This window comes from Thermobia domestica, chromosome 4 (genome assembly GCF_964235325.1).
Source record: "Thermobia domestica chromosome 4, izTheDome1.hap1.1, whole genome shotgun sequence".
Classification (NCBI taxonomy): Eukaryota; Metazoa; Arthropoda; class Insecta; order Zygentoma; family Lepismatidae; genus Thermobia; species Thermobia domestica.
In genome coordinates, this window is record NC_137457.1 from 309,360,896 (window position 1) to 309,388,207 (window position 27,312).

Sequence of the window (27,312 nt, forward strand, 5' to 3'; positions counted from 1 at the left end):
CATAAAAGTGAATTTACTGGTAAAGTGCATTTTTATATGCAACTGATTATCAAGATAATAGATACAGTTTTATTTTGTAACCTGTGGGTACTGTGAAATTATAACACTGAAGATGTTTTGAAGCACCTGTCCAGTATGTTTGGTGATCTTGTAGCAGGTGAGGTGGAGTAGAATGGAGGCATAATAAAAGACCTCATAGAGTTTCAAAGGGACTAAATGCTGGATGTGCTTTGGTGGAGCAAGTGTATCTAAAGTGGCCAATGTCTTAGGTATCTCACAACGTACAGTGTTTAAGATTATGGTAACCTTCAGAACATACCACAAAATAGGGTTGACGAAGATCACTGCTGGACGGGAAAGAAACTTTAGTGACACGGTTCACTTAATATTCAAGATATCAAAAAAGGAGTATTTTACAGCTAATGCGGGAAAAGCGACTTTGAAACTCACTTATCTTCTGGAAAACTCAATTACCAGAGAATGAACGTTCATCTCGGAGTTTCCTCATGTGTTCTCCTGCCCAGGACAACTCTGCTAAATTTGTATCAAATACAATCTGGCCCGAAATGTGGAAGGCCATTTTGTTTTTAGGCACGAAAATTTTTTTTGATATCTGCAAGTTATGATGATTCGTATCTGCTATATTATCAAACTTGTAGCACTGTCATACATTGTTTTCATTCTATATTTAAGAGCGAGGAAAGGGAATGTTATGGATTCATAGTACATCTTCATTTCTTTATAATAATAATCATAAAATTTTGCGTCAAAAAATGTAATAATAGTCTCTCAGCCACAATAGTTAAAATTTCCACTACTATAAAATTACATCAACACTTATCAGCAGTAAGACTCTCACCACTCTGGCTGATTAGTTAGCAAAATATTTAGATTGCCTTCGCCCGGGCCAGATGTTTCTAATTGCCCAAATACATTTTGGAAGGACTACTTTTGCCCATAGCTTTGTTGTTTGGAGTGGAATCATGGTCTACTCTACTTTTTTTGCAGGGGTGCATCGGTCGAACCGCGTGTGGTGGGAAATTGCTACAAATAAAATTTGGTAGAAATTTTGTAGCACCAAAATACATATTTGTGAAAATTTCGGACGTCACTTTTGTTTCCTTGCTTGGTGAAAAATTGTCGAAAGTCCTAATTTGCAAGGTTTTTTCTTAATTTATCCTCTAAAATTCGGCTTCAGCACCGCATGATTCTGTGGAAGGATATCTTGATCCCATTCACTTTTAACATCACCGGGTTAGATTATGCATCGCTCTCAAATTTCCGTATGGATCAATTGGCGCCTCTTAAGCTTAGGAATTGTCAGAAAGTAAAAGCAGGTGAATATTCCGTATTACCAGAATACATACTTTCGTAAATTTGGCAAGCCCATCTTGAATGGGTATAAATTGACAAAAGTAATAATTTGTAGTGAGAACGTTGTTTCGTCTTTTAGTTTTTGAACTGTATCGTAACTTATGATAAATTGAAATATAAAGTAAATTTCTCGGAAAGAAATATATATTTTTTTTTTGTTTAAATGCCTTCGAAAGGTAAAATATTAAAACTTGTGCTAGTTAAATGTTGTAAAGATATATGTCCCTAAATATTTTTGAAAGGTGGGTATCCTTCCCGGTTCTAGGTTCCTCTCTCAAAATCTGGAACGAAATTAAGGAGATAAATCTGGAATTATCGTACCACTGAGGATAGGGAAAATTAGTGCCTCGGAAGGAATCATTCTAGCTGTCGTTTAAAAGAGCTCTTTACGGTCTGTTGAGAGATACTTTCAATTTTACACTGTTCGATTCCATACCAAAATTGGTATTGAATATTTTGCTTTGAGTTAAATTTCATATTTCTTAATTTTCCATGTAAAACCTGGCTTTTGCCGCTACCATTGATAGTATTGTGAATAAACAAGGCTGTGGAAAGTTTATTGAAGAACATAGCAAGCAATATTGGGAGATTCTGAAAATCGTTTGCTCGTAGACCGCTGGGATCCCTTTAACACATTAAGACCGAAATAATTTTTTTGTTTTAATTTCGGTGGAAATTGCAATTTTGAGTTATTTAGGTGTAAGGACCAGGAGAAATTTTGAGTTCGTGACGTAAACGGTGTTTTGGCTTGCCCCGTGATCATATGAACATGCTAGACGTTTAAGTACATCCGTGTATCATGATTAAATGGATGCTTTGTTAAATTATTAACACATATGTGAAAGAAAAGAGACATTTATTATCATTGAAATTGTTACACTTTAGAAGACAAATAAACATAGTATTTGGACAATGGAATTGTCAGGTTATGCAGCACATTATCTATGGGACTTTATGGAAATTGAAAAGAAAGTAGGTAGGCACTACGAATTTGAAACATTTCGTAGGAACTGTGTTTGTACACAGTGTACTTGCACAGCGTTTACGCTTAGACCGAACCACTAAGTGGTCTCTCCCATAAAGGCAAACGTCATCTCTTACATTATGTTGTTGACTGTTGGACTCGGAAATAGCTGGAAACCCTGCAGCTAATAGAATAGCTTTATACTTTCGCAAAAGAAGTTCGTACAGTATGTCTTCCAAATTCTAAGTGTGAGATGCCTATTCTTGCTTTTCTCATTATCAGACATGCGTTTTGTACGATACATCAATCATTCAAGAGAGAGGTGCCCACCAGCAGTTTTTGGACCTTATGCTAATTCTATAATATTAGATATCCTAATCCATTTGATCAGTATGTTCCGTGTGCTTGCTGATATTCTCCGAATTCATACGCACGAGTAATTTCTCCTTTCACTTTTTGAATATTGCTCGATATTAATAACAAGGTGAATCCCGTTACAAGTAGACGCAGTTGTGATGACTGAATTGTCACGTCATCTTCACCAAGTGAAGTATTATATTGAAAATCAACGTCAGCATGACTGGTAAATTGACGCCCTGTAAGGTTGTCGATGGGTCTATTTCCATGCCCTTCTCCTGAATCTTCATCCGAAAAGACGTTAGATCTCGGAAGTTCAGGATATATGTCAGGATATATGTCTTCTATGTCATCCGATTCTAAAACATCAAGAATTTGTTGAAGTGAAAGAGCTCTGTAACTAAAGGGGAAAACTTACAATTACCAGTAAGAGGAGTTGCAAAAGCCATTTATAATAATAATAATAATAATAATAATAATAATAATAATAATAATAATAAAAATAATAAAGTAAAAAGAATAAAGTAAATCAAATGAAAGCATGTACAAACTGTTCTAAATTGATATACCTGCAAAATTTTACTGTATTATCAACTCCTATACGTACGTATGTAAGAGAGATAAAACTATTTAAACGCCTTGCGTGTTCATACGATCACACTGATAAAAATAACTTCAATAATCATGACCCAAATATAATATATTTTCCTGTATTTCTGGCGCGTTGCGGGTAACTGTGCCTCTATGTTACATTCACGCCACAATATGGAATTTGTTTTGTCTGAATATCGTAACCAGAACATTCTCCTAGTAGTTAACATATAAAGCGTAAAGAAACTACTAAAATTATGTTATACAAGGCTTATTTTCATAAATACTAACTGCTATGATCATATGACCACGCGCGGCGCTAGTGGGTTAATGACAATAGAAAACTGGCGAAGTGGATTATCGTTGACAGACATATTAAGTTTGAAAATACACGAAAGAATGCAACCCCCTTCTACAAGATATATGATGTGCATGTCTTCTGTCCTCGTTAAACGTATTCAAAATTACTGCAATACGTTTACCGTAGGGTAGAAATACTTTGTGTGCCAGAAACATCAAAGCTGCACAAAGCTGATACATTCGGTGAATACCAAACTTTAAAACAGTTGTGACTTTAATATTGATAAAAAATCTTGTTTAAAGGTTTACCATATGTCTTTCTGTTTAATTTTTGTTTCCATAAAAAAAATTATACAATACGATATTTACGACTTTTCCAATTAGACAAATTTTTGTTTTCCAGTTTTTATCGTTTGAAATTTTGTTTACGTGGAAAAGTTGGTTTGAAAATTTTAGCTGATAGAAATTCTTATATAAAAATTTTTCTCTCTATCCATCAGCAAAAAATACCGCCTTTAAATTTTATTTTTCTTTACTAAGCTACTAAATCAGTATATTTAGTGAAAAGAGAAATTTCTCCTCAAAATTATTTACACCCATCACGTTTCTAGTTAACCAAATGTCCAAAGTATGAATAAGATACATTTAAGTGGACTGATCAAAAATAGTACTTTTAACGTACTAAAGTAAAAATCACGGGGGTGAGATTTTAAGATAATAGGTCTATTTATTAGGACTCTGTGCCATGTTTCATGACTAGTCAAAATATGCTCAACCATCAAATAAACAGCTGGAAATTCATAACATTGCTATATTCTATTAACAGTAAGTTTTGCTTTGGAAGATATAAAATTTGCTGTTCTGACGTCATAATATTTCCTGAGGTGATATATTTAATCATCTCTTCAAACACAAAACGTGTGTTATCATTATTATTTGTATTATTTAATATTAAATAATAAAGGTCCATCTTCAAATACCCTAAGTAATCGTTACCAAATTAGTTACACCTTTCATTCTGTTCATTCGTGTGAGAAGACAAGAAATATGGGAATGTGACATATTATTCTGTTATCAACAATGGAAACTATTTCATCATTATCTGTTTCGTTATTGCCACCGTCGCCCTTAGATTCAGTATATATTCGTCGGACGTTCAAAAGAAGACCTGTATATCTATTACCCAAAATACCATAAAGCATACTTTTTTCATAATGATAAAACGTTCATTGTATGTTGAAAAAAATTTTTGACCCCCTTCTGCTTATACAATGGTTTTAGATTAATACGTTAAAGGATTACTGTTGTTTATACCTGTTACCTCTGCAAACGGAATTACACAGCTACACTCGGAAGTGAAGTGAACAAAAGACTGTTTGGCATTGTAATTGTGAACCATATTTCTCGCTCCAAAATATGTTTATGTTAAACAAAATAGCGGAAAGAGTATGTTTTTCTTATTACATTCGTCTAGGGGTTAGGTTCATGAGGAATCACAGTTGTCACACTGAGATAAAAATAAGATATAAACGCTTGTAATTATCGTATAAAGATGGAGCAAACGCTGTCGACTCAGTTTAACTTCTTTCCAAATTTTATTATGTACTAACATCTGTGTGCAGGTGCTGTCCTACATTGCAACGGGAGCTTGATTTATTAAGAAAATACGGAGAAATAGGAGACATATTTCCTGATATCTGAAGAAGCTCAGTTGCTATGTGTGCGAATCTCCGGATCTCCTTACATGAAGCAACCATTTCCAATATGATCAGAATTCAAAATATAGCCAAGTCACAAATTATTTTGTTTCTTTTCAGGAATTTTGCCACTTATGTAAGCACGGATTGCGAATGTTGAAGTCGTGGGGAGAAAATAGTCTCCAAAACAAACATTAGTTTATAACATCATACACCTATCGATAGAAAAATAATAATATAAAGCTTATGTCAGTAACAGTGAATAACTTGCATGGTATCGGGAAAAGACAGCCATACAAAGGATTATCAGATAGAACATTCATACACTAGCAAATGCAATTTCTGTTTGATGCCAATACGCTATTCCAAATATAACTTTTGACCAATGATTCTATTTATTAAGAATATTCGCTAAATTCATTTAGTAACATCCGTAAATTACTTCATTATTTCAACGTTTAATTACTTCAATATCTCTTGGAAGGTTTCTTACGCCTTTTCATTATTATATATATTTCATTCGAATACGAGTATGTCCTCGTCGAAAATACAAAGAATAATTGGTAGGACTCACTGCGAAAAGATACAGAAAATTCAGTAACGTGACTGGCATATTAAAATCCATAAACTGAGAAAATCGACTTCCTTAATTTCTTGATATTTTCCCCATTTTAATTCCAACGCCACTTTTTGCTAACATTTAGATATGAACTAATTACCTGCTGAGCAAAACTATATATTTTCATTAAAATTCAACAGTTGTTACAGTTTCGCCAACTAACAATTTGGCTTCATCAGACACTAACATTTAGCTATCTACGTTCAATGAACAGAAAATATGTTTTAATACGATATTTTTTTAAATAAACATAACAAAATGGCAACTACGAAAGACAATGTTCTAACATTTCTGACTTGTGACATTTCGAAAGACCCGAGAAGGTAGGTTTTTATTTATTCAATTCTTTTTTATAAGCCATACAAAGGGTTATCAGATAGAACATTCATTTTATCAGCAATGGAATACAGGTTTCCAAGTATGTAATTGTCCAAATTATATAATAAAATATAATTAACGTTATAATCAAATGTTTGGAAGCTCTTATCCGTTTGTCACTTGTACTATTTCACTCAAATTGATGTGTAACATAAGTACAAATATTTTACATGAACTTGATTTTTAAACGACAATATTCGCAATAAAGGTTTTTACAATATTTCTTTTTCGAACACAAGCAGTTTAGAGAAAGAAGAGCAAAATGCTAAATTTGGTCATTAGAAATGATAATCTGTTAGCGAATTTTTTAAAATTATGGTTTCTACATGACACAGATTTGCGTTATGGGCATTTCTGCTACTTTACTGAGTTCATGCATTTTCAATTTCATCATTTATGTGGAACAACCTTTCGAAAGATATTAGAAGTATAAATAAGTCCACATTGTTATTAAGTACTTTTGGATAATCAACCTTCAATTAAATTCTGGGTTAAATGTAGAAAGGGAATTCATTGTACAGATCAATAATAGGAGAACTAAGAAGAATATCAAGAATGCAATTAAAAACGATATGAAGAATAACTAGAAACAATATCTATGGATAACTATAAGCACTTGCTGTAAATCAACCAAAATTCGATCAACAAATACATTTCCACAACGCAAACTTGGTCTGTTACCTATGTTAGTTCTAGTGCGCTATCCTAATAGGCCTATCTCGCAAGTGTCTCTTCATTGTATGATGCCCGAGTTCGAGTGTAGATAGAACATTAATCGCATTGCAGTGGAACATTAATCGCATTGCTTAAACTTTATTTCGTCGTATATAGGCTTGCGTTGGACACAGGCCCTATACATAAATCAACCAATCACAACCACAATAGAGTAAATACATTTGTGTATTGGTAAAATTAGTAAGTAGGGTGTTAGGTCTGTATTACATATAGAGTTGTCACTATAGACACGTGAGGAACGACCTCTAAAATCTGCCAAATTAGGGTTTATTTAAAGAAAAACTATCACTATTATCTTTTGCAAAGTGCGTACACTTGGATGGATTTCTAATTGCACTTTTTATACTAATTTGGGTGGTGATTTCCCGTTGAGTCCTTCGGATCAGTTGAAAAATTAACTCAGTGTTTGATTTACGTAAATTTTTGCACGTATTCCAAAAGTTTTTTATCACAAGAAGTTCTTTGAATATATTCTACAAATATTACTTAATCTTAATCAAACACCTTTACTTAGTAAACTTGTGGTTCGTTACTAATATAATTATGACGATAAGAATATATGTATTTAATTACATATTTGAAATAGAGTTCCAGTGCATCACCAATTCTTTCTGGTTATTAAAGAGTTTGATTTGCAAAAATTCCTATATATATATATATATATATTGAATCTTTTCTTGTTTCAGTCCAACAGGCAAAAATCTTGAACTATTTGACGGATTACTATGAGTTTAGCCAGAATGTAGAGTTTTAAAGGTTAGGAAGGTGGAGATGATATTCAAACCGGAAGCGATAGAAATGAACGATTTCTCGTTTTAGTGGAGATTCTCATAGAGCAAAATGATAGTGAGAAACTGTTTCCTGCAATTGATTAAGCGTCCCAAAAATATATTTAATACCTATCCTTAACGGTACTAAAAGCGGAGTTAAAGCAAGCTACTACAAATTACGGTTTCAATATTGATCTATATAGAACAAAACAATTGGAGATAGTAGGAAACATTTTATTCAGAAGCGATTTACAAAAATAATTAGGGTTACAAAAGTAATTGCCAACATCCCTCTTGACTTTTTATTTAAACTCTCAGTGAAATCGACCACTTCCGTTTTTATGTTGATTGCTATTGAGTAAAACTGGTAATAGATAGTTTGACGTGATTTTCTGCAGTCAATTAAGCGTCCTAATGACATGTCGAAGGCCGTGTAACGTGACTTCCTGTCACCACGGCATGGAGTGTCCTGAGGTTACGGATCGAGGAAAAGGCTTCTAGATATAGAGGTTAGCTCCGAATATCCTGAATAAGCAGTCGCGGACAGACAAGAAACGTTCCTCCAGCTTGAAGGTTTGGGTAAGGCTAACAACCTCATTCTGTAAAAAAAAAAAAAAGTTCAGAAACATTCAAGAAGCCTCAGACAAGGAATGATAATTTACCTCAGCAAAGGAGAATGGACATGAGATTTGGTACATGCCCCAACAGAAGATAAAGGTGACGATATAAAGGATAGTTTTTATGAAGAAGTGGAATGGATATTTGAGCAACTCCCGCGATATCATATGAAAATTCTATTAAGGGATTTTAATGCGAACGTAAGAGGTGAGGATATTTTCAAACCACTTATAGGGAATGAAAGTGTGTATAAAGAAAATAATGAAAACGGTGTTAGACTTGTGAACTTTGCAATATCGAAGAACCTTATCGTGAAGAGTACAAAATTCTACATCGTGACCTTCATAAATACACCTTGACCTCACCAGACGGTAAAACACATAATCAATTTGATCACGTTTTAGTAGATAGAAGAAAACAATCTAGCATAGTTGACGTCTGGTCCTTTAGACGGGCTGATTGTGACACTGACAACTGCCGTGTAGCAGCGATAATGAAAGAGAGATTATCGTTGAATAAAGGCAATATTCAATGTCTGAAAACAAAAAGATTTAATTTAAACAAATTAGAACAGAGCCAGGTAAGAGAGGAATATCAGGTTGAAGTTTCTAATTGATCGTCGGCTTTGGAAGATTCGGAGTGCACTAGTGCTGAGAATACTTGGATTGAAATTAGAGATAGTATTAAAATTTCGGTAAAATAAAAATTGGGAGACGCGGAAATACGTAGGAACCAACCGTGGTTCGACCAGAAATGCATCAAACTATCACAGAAGAAAAAAACAGTCAAAAGTACGTTCACTACAAAATCCGAATGAAGTAACTTCACAGAATTTCGTAGACATCAGGCGGGAAACTTCTAAAACTTTCAGAACAAAGAAACGCGACTTTTGAAGGCTAAAGTTCAGGAGCTTGGAGACAACAGTAAAAATAAACATATTCGGGACATGTATAAGAGGATCAACGAATTTAAGAAAAACTCTGAAACTCGTGGTTATATATTAAAGAAAGCTGATGGAACAGTTCTTACTGATACAGATAACATTTTAAATTGATGGAAAGATTTGTTTGGCAGTTTCCTGAACATGCAGCCAAAAAGTAATGTGCGTGGAGAAAGGGGGAGACACACTGCAGAACTGTATAAACGAGCCAGCTTCGTCTTGTTACTAAAGAGAAAACCTGCTCCACAACCAACGATTTGTTTACCTTTTAGAATGCAAGTGGTTAGGGCTCTCGGGTTCGATTTCACTGGTGACTTCCTAAAATTTTATGAAAATTATATTTTTACAGTGCGTTATGAAATAATTTTTACCTGTGTATATGAACTTGTAATGACGAAGACTCTGAGGGGCAATTGATGTCATACAACAAAAGTGTAATCTACTCGAGGATAGTAGCCAGCTTGTGTTATTAATTCTACAAGTGGATAGAATCTTCTCTTTTGCAATAAGATTCCACACAACATAATGCACTATTTCTGAATATGCCTAGTTCTATGTATATTTCAAGAAAAATTGTGCGAAAATAATCATAAAGGTGTCATACATTACTTATCTTGTTCCCTTTGGTTCATGTTTATGCTCAATCACAAACCAAAATTGAAACGAACATTACAATTAGTGACCTAAATAGTGATTATGGTATTTTATTACATTCTTATTAACACTGCTGTATCAAAATGGAAATTTTAACACAACCAGAAATTATATTATATAATCTTACCTCTTTTTTCTTCCCTTCGATTGTAGGCAAAATATTACAGCAAGTAAAGAATTGCACGTGACTGATTTCGAAGCTCACATGTTAATGACTACAAATAAAACTTCTTATTCGTGTTACCAGTGTGGTAGATGTTTCTACGAAAAGGGCAATTTAAGAAAACACATGACTATTCATACAAATGAAAAGCCATATTCCTGTACTAAGTGTGGAAAATTATTTCGTCAAAAGGGCAATTTACAACTCCATACCTCAGTACATTCTGATAAAAGACCATATACTTGTGTAAAATGTGGTTCCGCATTTAGTCGAAAGTATTACCTAAAGACACACATGATATTTCACAGAAACGAGTACCCATACAGATGCGATCAATGCAATAAATTGTTTCGTCATAAAGGTGCTCTTAAAAGTCACGTACTAATTCATTTATATGAGAAGCCATATTCTTGTGAAAGCTGCACTAAAACTTTTCGTCGGAAAAGTCATTTAACATATCATATGTTAACGCACACAGCTGAAAAACCTTACTCATGTAACCAGTGTAAAAGGTTCTTTCGTGATAAATGGTACCTGGAAATACACATGCTTCAACATACAGGAGAAAAACCACATACCTGTGAAAAATGTGGCTCGCGCTTTCGTCAAAAGACAGATTTGAGAAGCCACATGTTTACCCATTCGAATGTAAGTCCAGTCATTTGCGACTTTTGTGGAAAAACATATTCAAGAAAATCAAAGCTACAATCACATATTTTCATTCATATTAATCTTAAACCGTACAGTTGTGAAGAGTGTGGGAAAACGTTCCGTAGGAGAAGTCACTTAAACTATCATTTATCTAACCAACAGAAGGAACTTCTTCGTTGCTTTGAGTGTGGTTTAAAATTTCACCACGGATGCTCTTTAAAATCTCATATGGCTTTACACCCAAAAGTAATTCAATATACTTGTGAGATATGTGGTCGGTCGTTTCTTCAGAAATCTTCTCTAGAGAAACATATGTTATGCCATATTGGAATAAAACCATACAAATGTAAGACATGTGGAAATTACTTTCGGGATAAGCGTACTTTGACATTACACATTAGAACACACACAGGTGAAAAACCTTACTCATGTCAAGTATGTGGTAATGTATTTCGTCAAGATGGAACTTTAAAAATACACATGAGAAGACATACAGGTGAGAAACCTTATACCTGTAATGAATGTAATAGATCTTTCCATCAGAAATCTAGTTTAAAGTTTCACATCCTAAAGCATATGTCCTAACAATGTTCATTTGAACTGATTTGTTAAAGCAAGATTATTGTAATTATGGATTACGATTGATAGTTGATTATGTTGAAGAAAGGCACAGATTAGGAATAGAGGTTAGTAAAAAATAAGTAGTGTTTCATTATTTTTTTTAAAGATTTCATACACACTCGTTTATATATATATATTTATATACACCTTAAAATAAAACAATTCAACCTTGAAGTATATATATTTTTTGCATGCATAAAAATGTTTTGAAGATATAATTCTACACTAATTAAATCATACTTTTTAATAGTATGTTATGCCATGTATTACGCTATATTAACAGTTCCAAAAATCGAACGATAATTTAAACTATATGAATCGTCATAAGATAAATCTTTCCGGAAGAAAACTTCGTAGACACAAACATAACATGAAGTACCAGGCTGAGAAAAACAGTTATTCGCAGTTTGATGGAAAAGCGAAAGCTTGGAGTGTTAGCCTCACGAAGTAAATAGTTCTACAAATTTAGCGCCAAGACCGAAGGACTTTCTTAAGATACTGTACAATTTGAGATGATAGACATAATCAAATAAAGATGGTTCCCATAAAATTAGATATGGAATGTCAATTTTCATTCCAAAACTTAACTTTCATCGGCCTCGGTATTTTGTAGCATTTGGTGCATAGAAACGCTGTACTGCCATATACAATTCAGCGAATTTGTATGCAGAGCATTTGAAATTCTCAACAAAATATAATTTTTGTAGTAATTCATGAACTTCCGTCCGGGTGACACCGTCACCTACCTGAAGAAAACTTAAGTCCAACTATAGACTATCGTATTTTACGTCAATCTCAGCGCATGCGTATTTTATCCGCTTAATAATGAATTTCCAACATAGTTGCTCTGTACGGACTTACGTACTTTTAAGAAAATTAACAACCAAAGGTAGCTATATACTGCACATTGTTTTCGACCAAAAGCGCAAAGATAAAAAAAAAAAAAAAAAAAAAAAAACAGAAGAGGTTATTCCGTACCAGAACAGTTCTCTTAACAGAACCAGGCACTATATGAAACAAATTGGAAGTAATACCATAAATAATAATGCACTAATATACAATTTGGTATCAAGTTTCACTGTTAGTTTTCTTGGCTTGTATATGCTTAACTTACATTTGTTTTCGTGATAACACAAACTTTCAACATACGAGTATCAGTCTCCTAGATTTTCGAAAATAACTATAAATATGATCGTAAATCTTCCAAATAAGTGCAGATAATGAGCACTAAAGTTCATAATTGACCTTTTGAGAACACGCTGATTCTAATTGATACATTACATCACTACATTTCCTTTTCAAAAGATATCACATTTCAAACTGGCGGTAAAAGTTCGTGATCTACTTTACCGAGTCGTCTTTTGCCAATATGTGAAAGTACCACCGTTTGCAACGTCTATCTTTCAGTATTTTTACGATTCAACAGTTTATTTGATGTATTTCTGTAACATAACATAGTCCATCTCGAACCAACTTTTACAGCCTTCCCCTCGATGTCTTATGGCACTCAGTGGCTATAACTTTGCACATTTACATATTTTCACATCTATCAGGCTCACTATGCCTCATTCTGCAACCCGATTCATACATTTGGACCCTTTCTTGTGAGGGAGAACTTTTGAAATGTGGAGTAGAAATTGGACACTTTTTTTTCTTACGGTCTACTTTTTAATTGTAGGTATAATTCACGAAAGTGGGAGTTAGTTACACAATTTTGGTGACTTTTAGGTCCTTAGAGACCATTTTTGACCTTTTTTTGGATGCAAGGTAAGCAGATGAAGTGATTTTCCCATAATTTTTAGAGCGTATCCTTTTTGATATGAAATTTATAACCTAAATTGGGTAAAATTGTTTATAATTTTAATTAAATTTTGATATCAAATTTATAACCTAAATTGGGTAAACTTTGTTGTTTTTTAATTTTTAATTAGATTTTGATATCAAACTCTTATTACTTTAATTAATCTTTAATCAAACTCCGATCAATATGATATTGAATTTATGACGTGTGTATGACCTTTCTGTTGGCGCCATTACTGTTTGCTCCCGTTGCGGCTTTTCTTTATAGATCCTGGTTGACTTTGGATGACCGCGTGATTTTAACACACGAGCCGCGGTTACCTTTTATAAACTTTGGTTTGCGAAGCGCTAAAGGTATTTTCCTATTTGTCGGCTCTTTTATAGTTTATAACGATGGATGCGGCGCCAGAAGATTTGTGTGCTTCTTTGCGATCTGTTAGATGACACTTTTATGCCTCCTATTGCCTAACTTTCCTATATCAAATATTAGGATTGGTTTTGTCTATGGATATTAGATGTTTTTATAATATAATGATATTATATTAATTCGTAAATTTGTTTGTTGAAAATATTTGATTAGATTATTTTATAGAATATTATGTATTATAGGGAAATTAACGATTTTTAAAAGTGGTCTTTATTATTTAAGCCTATATTGTGCGGAAGAAGGAATTTTTTGTTAGAGTTCATAAGAAGTTGACTTATATAGATGAGAGACGTTCTATATTCCGAAAGGAGGTCAAAGAATTACGTTTTTGCAACTATGACTTGTGGATGGAAACTGGTTTAGTAGTCTTATGCTTTTGCATTCGGTTGGAAAGCTTTCGTTGTTGTTTTGAAGAATGAAAAGAAACTATAATCGTTAATTCGGAGAATATAGCTCACTGGTGGAATTAGACGTATCTGAGAAGACGAGCGTTTTTAGTTTATATGGGTAGAAATAAATAAGAACTAATATTAAAAAAAAAAAGAGTCGAGGGTCCTAGTTTAGGAAGAAAGAAAAGGAAGATTGTTAGGGCGTTTAAGACCTTGGAAGCGTGTTCCGTACCTCAGTTTCTGGGCGTCGACTGGTCGTCTCCATGTCTTGGCCTCGGTACCAAATTCGCGTGGGAGTTGGAATAGATCTCTCCTGCTATTGCTCACACTCGCTCCTCGTGTACTTCTCTGCTTCTCGTGTGCTTCTCCCATCTTTCGGGTCCTGGGACGTTTTCATACCAACCAAAGAAGGAAGATGGCCGTTGAAATTACGGAAAACATCCAAAGTACGCACTGTAAGGATTCAGGAAAGTGCAAGGTGAATGGAATTCTCGACTTATTTAATAATTTGTCATCAGTTACGGAACAATTCGTTTACATCAGCTTACATAAGTTACATAAATTTACCAAGAATGAAGAATGAGGAATCGTCTGCTGAAGAGAATTTTGAAATGTTTGCTGACTGTCTTATTATTCTAAGTTACGACTGTTTCTCATCATTCACAGAAAATAAAGAGAAAAAAATAAATCTTTATTAAATCTTGATTTGTTTATTTACTGTATACTAATAGCATGAGGGAAATCCAATATCTATACATTCCCGCCACTAAATCTTACTGAACGACGGGAAAAGGAACGCTGTCGTTTCAGGTCCAATTACTTATTGAACATACTGTATATTTTGTACTATATTATATATAAAAATAATAATTAATCACACATCACTGAAAAAAAAACACTTAAATCACTCACGTTAACAGACAATAAAATATAGTACTATACCAATCAATCAATATTTCTCCAATAGTTAACGTAGACGAAGAATAAACACACAAGAAAGACTTAATTTGTCAATATGTAAATATATGTATCTTGATAGCATCATGTTTCAATGTCTTGGATAGTTCCTGTCTTTTGTTCCGTATACATTATTGACGTAATATTTAAGATACATAACAAAATGAACTAAAGCACATGGTCTTGTTTTTAACATTGAACTTGAAGCTGTAGAATGCTGAATCAGCTCAGCTTCGGCTGTGAGATAATCTAGGCCAACCTAGTCGTTGACCATGTGCAAAGGACGTAGTGAAGTTGAAATAGCTGTCACCAGATGGCAGATGTTATCGACTAAGCTGCTGCTTTGTCGCTGGGCGTGAAGGGATACATCAACTGTAAAAGTGCTTGAAAATGTATGAGTATAATATATTTATAGTTGCTATTTTCTGTGAAGCAAAAAACTTACTTGACGTGTTATAAGGTGAGTATTACGTGCATAAAAATATGAGTGTTAATAATGAAGAAATAACGTTCGGCAACGTATCCTTCTTGGCGTAGGTTGGTGGCTAAATTGTGGAGTTCAAATTGTAGTGCTGATATCTATTGATGTCCATAGGTCCTCTTTCTCTTAGCCGTGGTGTGCTGCATTTTGGTACGAAAGGGGTTGTAGGAAAAAGAAAAAAAATAAACGGGAGAAAGGGAATACTTTTTGAGGTCAAGAGAAACATGTGACTGTATATGTGCATCTAGGATGAAGATTAAGAGAGGGTGTGTATCAGAAGGGACAAAAGGTGAAAATAGAGATGTTATAATATAAAGAAATATAAATTGTAGCGAAAATTTGGCAAAGAAACATAGTTTCTAAACCGTGGGAAAATGTAAACATGAGAATTTCCAAGATGATTGCCATGACGCTATGACGGAGGGATGGGAGTTTTCGCAAAGACTGTCGGTATAGTAATGGCTGATGTTCGTTTATAAACAGAAGGATGAAAACAAAACGAATGACAAGTTATAATAGCTGTTTGGGGGGGGCACAGGAGTTCAAAAAAGGATAATGATATTGGGAAAGTAAAGTAACATTTGACTAAAATACCTGTTATTAGGCTTTTGAAAAGACGTTTTCAAAGTCAAGGCACCTAAATGTGCAAGCATCATGGATGGATCGAATGGCGTCTTGGGGGGTTGGTTGGACAAAATAGTGGAATTGTGGAGAAGAATGGAAAATAAGGAAAATTAGGGTAAAATGCGGTAAAATTATTATCCGAAGACTTACTTCCGGTGAAAAACAGGGTTGGCAACTCAGGTAAGAATATCAAGGTATCGTAAGAAAATAGCTCAGGGAAGATAAATAAAGGAAGTGTCGTTATTTGAGAACTGGGAGGGTGCTTTCAATGAAAGTGTGAGGGTGATCATAGTATTTCAGTAGAGGTGGGTAGGAGGCATCTGTAAAATTGGGACAATAGAGAAACATAAAAAAGAAGAAAAAGATAATTAGTATAAGTACTTTACATACATGATCTGACCAAATGCCCAAAATGTCCAATCAATTTCCTATTAAAATCTTAAATACAATTTCCTCAATATTATAGTCTAAGGCATAGGTGTCCAAACTCGCGAGCCCGACGCTCGTGAGCTCGGCACTCACGCTCAACCGGGGTCGGGCTCAACAATTGAGCGCGAGCCCGAGTGAGCCCGAGCCCCAATGAAATAAGTGAGCGCGAGCCCAGTTAACAGAAGTGATCGCGAGCCCAGTTCAGAGAAGTGATCGCGAGTCCGAGTGAGAGCGACCCCAGTTGGGAGAAGTGATCGCGAGCTCAAGTGAGCGCGAGCCCAGTTGAGGGAAGTGAGCGCGAGCCCGAGTGAGTGCAAGCTCAGTTGAGAGAAGTGAACGTGAGCCCGAGCGAGCGCGGGTTAAATTGAGTGCGAGCCCGTGCTCACTTCACACTCACGTGCACTCGTTTGCTTTAGAGTCAAAAAAATAGGAAACTCATTCCATGTGCAGAATTGTAAAGGAAGAAAAACAACTTTACAAAAAGAAAAATCACATTCTTGAGGTCTGAGCTGTCATTTTATTGTGCAGAGGATTTCAAACACCTTTCGATAGAGAACCGACTTTTCCATGGTTATTATGAGAGGATGGTATTCGTTTGATGCAGGTATGTGTTTTGGTTGTTTTAGTAACAAACAACTTCCATGACCTAAGCTTTCTTTTGTGAGATCATAGAGTAAGGAAACTACTTGACCTTGCGAAGTAGGAAATTTTAGCAACTAATGAAGCTGTGGGTTCATAGAAAAGTCGAGCGAAATAATTATGTATTATTTAATTGTAGCTTCTTTAAATCCCAATAAACAAGAGTAGCTCTTAAGAATGTTGATAACTTGCACCGTAATGGTTATTCAGCCCATTAATTTATATGAGGAAACATTGATTTAATTTTTTGAAATAAAAGAGTTTTAGCCTGTTAATTTTATTGACTACTTCTTCTTAAGATCTTTAAATGTATTCTATGCGAAATTTAACTACTGTATTATGTAATTTTAATATATACCGCTATAAATAAAAACTAAAACAATATTGCATTGAATATTATTAAAGCAAGGAACTCTTAAATAGGCCAGAAGAAGAAATTAGTAAAATTGAATGATTAAAATCTCGTCTATTTAAAAGAAAATACTTCCTCATATAAGTCAATGGGCTATTAAAAAAAGAAAGCAATTCAACATCCAAAAAAATAAGACACACACACCTCCTTTCATTAAAATCTTTTTTCGAAAGCTACCCTGAAACGATGGCGTATCGTTTGTTACAACCAGAGTTAAAAGTGAGGGAAAACACGGGAGACGTCATCCCCCACTTCCAAAAATATCTATGGCGTCCCTCCACTTCCTAAAAATATAGTGGGCAAAGATAGGTACAGGGGACTGCATGACGTCATGCCTTCTCCAACCTTTTCAGATCCATTTTTACCCCTGGTTACAACTCGATTTTGATGTTTGACACAATATTTTCATTGCGGATTTATCAAATCTTATTACCGTGAAGATTAGCACATACCTGACGAAATAGCTAAGAGTTGTCAGCACTTATTCATATTGATTCACTGTGAATAAGTGGTAAGTATTCTCATCTTCCAGACGAGCGAGATCTCATATAACCTCACTGATGAAAATAAATATTAAGCTACAAACAAACAAACACAAAACATTCTAAAGTTCAAGATAGCTTCGTAAATTGACATAATTACATTTCCTCTTTTAACGTAGTCCTTAATATTACCTCATTTTATATAAGTACTATAAGTACTATTTTTCCGTTATGTTACGCCATTAAAGAACCGGCTTTTAATATACATAAGGAAATGTAAAGATGAACTGAAAACTAGAACCACAATATGCTTATCATTTTCGAAAGTATTATACATAACTTCTCGACTCAAACTAATGCTATGACATAAATTTCATTCATAAACACCTTTATTGAGCTTCCATTAACTTCTAATTTTCTTTGGTGTTGTTTTAACAAAATACAGGCTATAATCAACGCATACTTTCAAATTTTCAGTTTTAATACTCTTAAACTTAGCCTAAATTAAGAAATATTCATATTTAATGTATTTTAGCAGGACAATATGCTTTCAAATACATAATTAAAAGTAGAGGTTGCTCCGGAGGGAAGTCACAAAGTTAAAAAAATAAAGTTCTTGCTTCAAAGTAAGGGGAAAAAGTAATCTAATGGACTTAGAAGGTGCAGGCCCTCCGAATGGGAACACTATTGTGGGGCTCCAGGTTCCAGGAAAACATGTAAAGAAATCGCATTAAGACTATATCATCCCGGTATTCATGGAGATGTTATATCAACCCGGTATTCATGGAGGTGTCATATCACTTAATAGGCAAATTTTTTCATCAGAAGTTGGAAACGCAAAGAAATAAACAAACTACTACAGAATTAACTTTAGAAAATATTGCTCGTTTGTTAATACAAACTATTCACTCCCTCAAATTCTAGATAGAAGCCAACAGGTTATACGCTCCCTTGTTTATGTTCATGGATGTATATTACAATCTGTTATTGTGAGCACTTCGGTGTAATGTGGGTGTCGGACATAAGCTCACCGGCAGAAAGCTCACCGGACATAAGCTGACCGGCAAAAAGCTCACCGACAGTCTTATATTACAGGGACGGACAAAAGCTCACCGATAGCAAACATAAGTTCCCTTGAGGGACTTGTAATAAAATTCATCGAATATTGAAATTCAGATGTTAGTTACTTCCTAAGCAGAAAATGGAGCTACTATCTTATATGACTTATCTATCAGGTATAAAAAAATAATAAGGACGTTGCGGAGTTGCGTTGTATTGAACGTGGGCAGACCTTGAGGAACTTGTAATAAAATGCCCTGGATATCAAAATCTAGCTTTTGACTACAATTACAAATAGGCCAAATAACTCTGTAGAAAGTAGAGCTGTATGTCGTATAGCAGTTATCAGATATCAGAATAAAATAGGGATGTTGCAAGTTTAATGTGTGAAGCATAGGCGACAGTAAGCCTTATAAGCCTTTGTTTTCTTATAAGCCTGACAATTCATCAACTGCATTAAAATAATTTAATGATTAGGCATGAATACTTACATAATAGAATTTGCTTGCTAACAGGACTGGTATTTTTTTTTTTTACGAAATCATTATACTCAGATATATTTAGGCCTTGCTTCTTAGTGCTGCCGTCGTGCTTGCAGACCAACACTCAAACAAATATCTTTCTTATTTACTAACAGTAAGCTTTTTTTTTTGGTTCATGAGTTGTTTTGATCTCAGTAAATAAGAAAGAGATTCATTTGATGAGTATTGGTCAGCAAGTCTGATGACAGCCTTAAGACTTGAACACTGCAACATTCTTAATATTTTATTCTGATGTCTGATAATTCATATATGACTTTAGTCATATAGCCTATTTTCTATTGAGGAACTAGGCCTACTAGTAGTCAAAGCCCAGATTTAAATATCAGTAGCATTTTATTTCAAGTTCCTTAAAGTCCGCCCGCGTTTAATACATTAAACCCTGCAACATCCTTATTATTTTATTTTTATATCTGACAATGATATATAGCATTAATAGCTCTATTTTCTACTGGATTAGGCCTACTGCTAGTCAAAGTCTAGATTTCAATACCTCTTTATACCCATCATACGTTTTTCTAAAGCGAAATGGAATATATATCAGATGCTTTCAGCCATAGCGAAAAAAATAAAGATACCTGTCCCCAAAATTTTTTCCGGTATTTCTGTGCTGCAAAATTTCTTGCACCGAAAGTTTCAGCATAGGAGAGGGGGTTGGATTGCTTTCTTCAGTAAAATGAAGTAGTATTTTTTGTTTGTCCAAATCCGTTTCCAATTTATATTTTAATATTCAAAATCTACTTCATATTAACATTCAAAGTCTAGTTTTCATTTTTGTCATATTTTCCATTTGCCATTTTTCATTGCTTACTTGTATTTATTTTATTCAGGTTTATTTTCCTTTGCAATTAAATTAATTAACCTATAAATGTAGTTAGTTATCATTATTGTATTCTTTATTGCATTAATTATCTTATAACACAATTATGAGTTGAGTTGATTTTGAGTTTAACGTCCCGTTCAGCAGCGAGGCTATATGAGACGTGGACCTACTGATTAACGTGGAATCCGAACCACATGAGCTTCCGCCGGGAATCGAACCCGGGTCTCCCACGCCATAAGCGCGTACGCTAACCGCTTAGCCACGGAGGAGCTCTATAACACAATTATATTATTAGTGGTGAGCTTATGTCCGCTTGTGCATTAACATAGGTGAGCTTATGTCCGCGACATTTAAAGAGGGTCGCCAACGATATGCAGGAAAAATTCTTCTCTCTTCCTGGCTTCTTTCTTCCCTACTTGACAAATGTTATATTTGCTTTGCTTGGTGAATCTGTTTCCTTGAAATTCAGAAAATCAACTTAAACTATCGCTTTTGCAAAACTCCTCTTTCTTTTAATCCCCAAACGGAAACATGACAAAAGAAAGTTTCGGGAAGTCTTGCTATTTTCACTGATAGTTTCTCATTTTAGATAGTGTATATTTACAACGAAGGTGGTGCACGTGCACCGGTTCACCCTCCTAAATCCGGTCCTGTACCGGTACATATATGTATGTTGTATACGTCCATTTGTATATGAGATCCTGACCGTTCATATTGTTTCATACGGAAAGTACGTACACATGGAACACTTACATGCATTTTCAGTTCTACGTTTGCAGTCCAAAAACTACAGGGTTTACAAATGTAACATATGATTTTACGTACGCCACGTACACTTCTTTCTCAAGGTATGGTTTTGAAGCATGGTCTCGGATCAGTGTGCGAATTGAAAAATTTTCCCCTGGGGGGGATGAATTTCACCCATATGCGCACCGTCCTCACACACACACACACACACACACACACACACACATATATATATATATATATATATATATATATATACACACTAACAAGTACAAAACAGTTGAGATGTAAGATGTGTCATAAATTTTCACTCAAGCAATATTAGTGTAGCTACGCAAAGTAAGAATTGTTCCCTTTTTCTATCTTCATGTCTATTTAAAAATACTCCAGAGGGGGAAAATTATCCCTACCAGGGATAAAAATTTTCTTCTCCAGAGGGGGAAAGATTTTTGTCAGGGGGGGAAATCCCTGGCATCCCCCCGCCAATTCGCACCCTGTCTCGGATACATAGCTATTATCTACAGAGTTCGACAATGAGTGAGTCTCGAGGCTTGGCAATTCAATAAAACTTAAAAGTGAAGGAACACTTACAGAAAGTATTATAAAACATGCATTTTCAGTTATACGTTTGCAGTCCAAAAACTACAGGGTCTACAAATGTAACATATGATTTTACGTACGCCACGTATACTTCTTTCTCAAGGTATGGTTTTGAAGCATGGTCTCGGATACATAGCTATTATCTACAGAGTACGACAATGAGTGAGTCTCGAGGCTTGGCAATTCAATAAAACTTAAAAGTGAAGGTCTGCTTTTAACATTCCTGGGATTTACTAATTTTGTTGTACTTACTAATTCATGCAGTTCCTGAGCAAAAAATTATCATCGGCCAAGGTCGATTTCCGCTTCACTCACTCGGGGTTGGATATTTGGTTTCTTAAGAATGGGGATGGGACGGGGGGAGGGTTAACATTCTTCAGAGCACTAACATTTTCACTTTAAATGCCTTGGTGACAGGGATTCAGAAGGTGTATACTGGATTGTGGATCACACAATGGTTCAATACTTGAAGATCACATTCACAATCAGTATATCATACTGTTATTTGGACATCTTTGTTACGCTGACTAAACGATAAAAAAAATCACCTATAATATATTCTTAATAAAAATCATTGGACAACAGTATTACAAGCCCTCCCACTGGTCTAGTGGCTAGCACGCGCGACTTTGATGATCGATTCCTTGTGGGAAAGTATTGAACGACAGTGGTTCAAATTCCATGTTACAACTATAAGTCCATGTCTCATATAGCCTCGCTGATAAAAGGGGACAGTGAAAGATAATCAATTAATCAATCAACAGTATTTCAAATTTCAGCTGCATAGACAACGTATGACTTGTAGGACTAGTTCTTTTGTTAAAGCAGTTGTTTTAACGAAGTTTAGTATTAACGTGTCAGGTATTTCTATGAGATAAGAAAGAACATTATTTTGTAACTAAATGATAGCTCTATCCACGTAGATTCTGCAAACAGAAACAATAAAAGTCGATATAAAAGTGACTCACATTATTTTAACAAAATTCAATTTAGATAATAGTTTGAGCTTCCACAAAAATAAGAAAAGTTAGAAAACTCCGATTAATTGTAACAACTCCATCAGGGTTGAAATTGGAGGGGGCATACGCCATTAATCAGCCCATTAAGGTGTACAAGCTCGCGAGCATGGCTCTTGCGCTCAACTGGGCTCGGGCTCAATAATTGAGCCTGAGCCTCAATGAAACAAGTCAGTGCAAGCCCAACTCAGAGAAGTGAGCCCGAGTGCAAGTGAGCTCGAGCCCCAAGAAAATATGTGAGCGCGAGCCCAGTTGAGACAGCGTGAGCCTGAGTGAGTGCGAGCTCAGTTGAGAGAACTAAGCGCGAGCCCGAGTGAGTGCAAACTTAGTGGAGAGAAGTGAGCGCGAGCCCGAGTGAGTGCGAGCTTAGATAAGATCAGTGAGCGCAAGCCCAGATGAGTGCAAGCCCAGTGGACAGAAGTGAGCGCGATCCCGAGTGAGTGCGAGCCCAGATAAGATTAGTGAGTGCGAGCGCGATCCCAGTTGGGAGAAGTGATTGCGAGCGCTAGTGATCGCGAGTCCAGTTGAGACTGGCGAGCGCGAGCCCGAGTGAGTGCGAGCCCAGTCCAGAGAAATGAGCGCGAGCCCGAGTGAGTGCGAGCTCAGTTGAGAGAAGTGAGCGCGAGCCCAGCTGAGACAGGTGAGCGCGAGCCCGAGCGAGCCCAGTGGAAAATGGCCATCTCTGGTCTAAGGGACCAGGGGCTCATTATTTCCAACGAACCTAACCCATTTCCTGATTAGGTTGGGAATTTAAGGTAACAAGACGTTGGATTGGGTTTATCGCCCAATACTCGATTGTGTTAGTAAAATTATGTTGGAAATAAAATAGTGGAGGGGGAAAGGAAAAAGGTCTCTAAATTCATATAAATAGGTATTTCCGGTAATTTGTCTCAACTTTATATGGTCATGCTTACATACGTTCTAACATTTTCGTCTAGATGCTGTTTCACAAAATCCGTGCATTGCTCGACATTTCAGTTTCCGTATCCACTTTTAAGAATAAACTATATAGTTTGAAATGTACAAAGATTTCACGTTAGAATTTCTTAATTCCAAAATGGTAGAAGGCGGCTCCATAATCTCTATACCAAAACTTCCGTTACTAACTATGAATTCTGCTGGAGGAGGAGGTAAACTCAATTCTGACACTGAATGTGAATCCTCATTTCTGTTCGAAGTGGTAAACTTTTCTGGGCTCACTTCAGGTTCTTGATCTCTTTCTTCAATCCTCTCCTTACTCTTATTCTCAATACTCTTCATCTGCAGTGGCGTATCATCACCAATTTTTTTCATTAAACTTTTCATAACTCTATAGAGCAAAATTAAACTTACAATTGCAATAACGGTTTGCACAATGTCTAAAAAGTAGCTCAATTCTTGCAAGGAAAATTCCGTGGACGCACTACATTTTCTACAAAACCATATAAAATTAAAAATTCCATGTTCTCTTAGCAAATAAATAAGTAGAGGAGTGATGACGATATTCCAAATGATAATAATTCTTGGTATAAAATATTCATGCTTATAAATAGGCATCTTAATGGGCGTCTGAATCGAAAGAGGGTTAAAGTTTGCTTATTGTAAAATGAAACAGCCCTGTGCTTTTCCAAAAAATCGGTGCCAATCAAAGGCCCATTATTAAAATTTGGAATGACTCTGTATGGATGAGTAAACCATTTTTTTTACCAATCCGAAATTTTATTAAAGCTATTTCAGAAACGTGTATAGACTTCCCTGTTACTCCCCGAACTCTAGTATTAATACGGCAACGTTTAGCATTTTTCGAGACCAAATTTTCCCCCAGACAACTAATTTGGTTGCCACTGTCACTCATCAATTGTACGTCTTTCCCGTTTATAAAAGCTGACACACGAGGCAATTCGTTAAAGGACACTATAGGGACTATAACGCAACCTTGAGTAGATTCGTCCCAACCATCTACTCTGTCTGCGTGTTTAAAGAAGGCATTCGACAATATCTCGCAATATAATATAGTTAATTTGCATTTGTAACAAATAATTTGGCCTCTATCCGGAGTCGAACCATGACCTGGCGAATAATTAATATGAGTGGAGGACGTGAAATCACCGTTAGACTTTTTATTTGTATTGGCATTATTATTCTGACTTCTGCTGTTTTGACTACCGTTACGTTTTCATTGGTAATCCTGACCTACATTTTTCGGCTGATTAAATTGCTTTTTCCTATATTGAGAATCATGGCTTGTTTCACAATTTATTGAAGGAGCTAAGGCTAAAATCTGCAGCGTCAACTTTGACAGTTGTTGCTGTTTGTCAGTCAACGGGTCGATTACCGGTTGGTTCCGTTGAGTCTGCTAGTTTTGCAAATATACTGACTGTGCATTTTACGGTTGAACAGTAGTCGGACTTTGAACTCTTACTTCAGCATTGTTCTGAGTATTAGCATTCGTGTTAGCCGGAGGAAATAAAAACGACTGCAATACAGCAGAATTCTTTTTCAAGAATTTCTCTAATTCCTTACGCTTCAGCAACAGTTCAGTCCTTTCCTCGATAATTAGGTCGTTCAAAAGGTCACTGACCGTGTTATGCTCTTTTCGTACACAACTTTAAAGTAGTCAGGTAAAAGTCCCTCCACAATGAATTGTACCATAATTGTTTCTTTTCACCGGCAATCGGGTCTGCACGTAAAATTAAATCCTGCTTCTCATAAACATACTCTAGAATGGATTCTGATTCATTTTGTTCACGGGCCCGCATCTGAGTTTCAGATAAATGTGGCACCAAATTGTCCTTGAAAGCGTTTATAATAGATTGCTTGAACAGATCGTAAGTCATTTGGACAAATTCTTGCTTTCTTTCTATGCCAGCAAACCAGTTTTCAGCGGGGCCACGGTGTAGGCTCCCCAGCACCAATTTTCGTCTCATACCATCCCATGAATTTATACTATCGATGGTCTCATATCGTCTAATGTACGTATTCACATCGTCACTCAACCGAGCATAAAAAGGCTCCGGTTTAACAATCGTGCCGTGCATGGGCGGAGGTGGATAATTTCCTCCTATAGCCATACAGCTAGAACTAGAACCACCAACAGTTAATTTCTAAAGAATCAGGAGAAATATCCGAAAACGATTCCGAAAATTGTGGCTTCCTTTTAAGTTGCTTTAAATAATTACGTGTGAATTTAGTCGATTTAGGAGACGAACAGTCCGCGGGATCGAAATGGACAGTATCACTTAAGTTGAAAATATCCACTAAGGTATCAAAAATTCGTCCGCTAATCTACGCAACATATAACACCACTAATAAAACCATTGGGCACAAGTCAAGACCTTAAATATGTCATACCTACACTAAAAACTAAATACAACACATAAAACACACACAAGAGGAATTGGGGCCCCACCACTCTCCGAAAATGAAAGAGAGGTAATTATAATAGCACAGGGAAGGTAGTTCAAAAATTAAAAAAAAAAAAAAATAAAATAAAATAAAATAAATAAATAAAAGAGAAGAAAATTACTTTCCTGGAGGGTTGTTGGCGGGAAAATGGGGGTGATTATAAAGGCTTAAAAAAGAAAGAGAAAACAGTTTAGACATTTGAAAGAAAACCAGCATCCACCATCATCTTACGCTGATGAGAGAAAAAATGATCAGCATTTTCATCATTTTACGGTTTTGCATTTGATTGGAATGCTTTCATTGTCGTTTTGAAGAAAGAAAATAAACTATAATCGTTAATTCGGGAAATATAGCTCACTGGTAGAATTGAAAGGTATCTGAGTAGACGACGAGCGTTTTTGGTTTGTACGGCATGTGGGTAGAAATAAATAAGAACTAATATTTTAAAAAAAAGAGTCGAGGGTCTTAGTTTAGGAAGAAAGAAAAGGAAGATTGTTAGGGCGTTTAGGACCTTGGAAGCGTGTTCCGTACCTCAGTTTCTGGGCGTCGACTGATCGTCTCCATGTCTTAGCCTCTGTACCAAATTCGCGTGGGAGTTGGAATAGATCTCTCCTGCTATTGCTCACACTCGCTCCTCGTGTACTTCTCTGCTTCTCGTGTGCTTCTCCCATCTTTCGGATCCTGGGACGTTTTCATACCAACCAAAGAAGGAAGATGGCCGTCTAAATTACGGAAAACATCCAAAGTACACACTGTCAGTGCAAGATGAATGGAATTCTCGACTTATTTAATAGTTTGTCAACAGTTACAGAATAATTCGTTTACATCAGGTTACTTACCAAGAATGAAGAATGAGGAGTCGTCTGCTGAAGAGAATTTTGAAATGTTTGCTGACTGTCTTATTATTCCAAGTTATGACTGTTTCTCATCATTCACAGAGAATAAAAATAAAAAAATAAAAAAATGTTATTAAATCTTGATTTGTTTATATACTGAATACTAATAACATGAAGGAGATCCAATATCTCTACAGTAGAGAGGAGACAGTTTGTGCCATCTGTTGACAAAAGTC

The 27,312-nt window shown here is 35.4% G+C and overlaps 1 protein-coding gene across 5 annotated transcripts in view; it reads left to right on the forward strand.

Annotated features, from left to right (window-relative positions):
* Nucleotides 1-27,312, forward strand: part of LOC145684286 (uncharacterized) — a 68,970-nt gene that overhangs the window by 14,371 nt on the left and 27,287 nt on the right. Inside the window, exon 3 of one of the 5 annotated variants that reach the window (XM_081756439.1) lies at nucleotides 10,151-12,201. The exons of the other annotated variants lie outside the window; for them this stretch is intronic. Within the exon in view, the coding sequence (XP_081612565.1) occupies nucleotides 10,151-11,396 (1,246 nt within the window). The 3' untranslated portion in view covers nucleotides 11,397-12,201. Of the gene's footprint in view, nucleotides 1-10,150; nucleotides 12,202-27,312 lie in introns of those variants that run through there. 5 annotated transcript variants of the gene reach the window in all.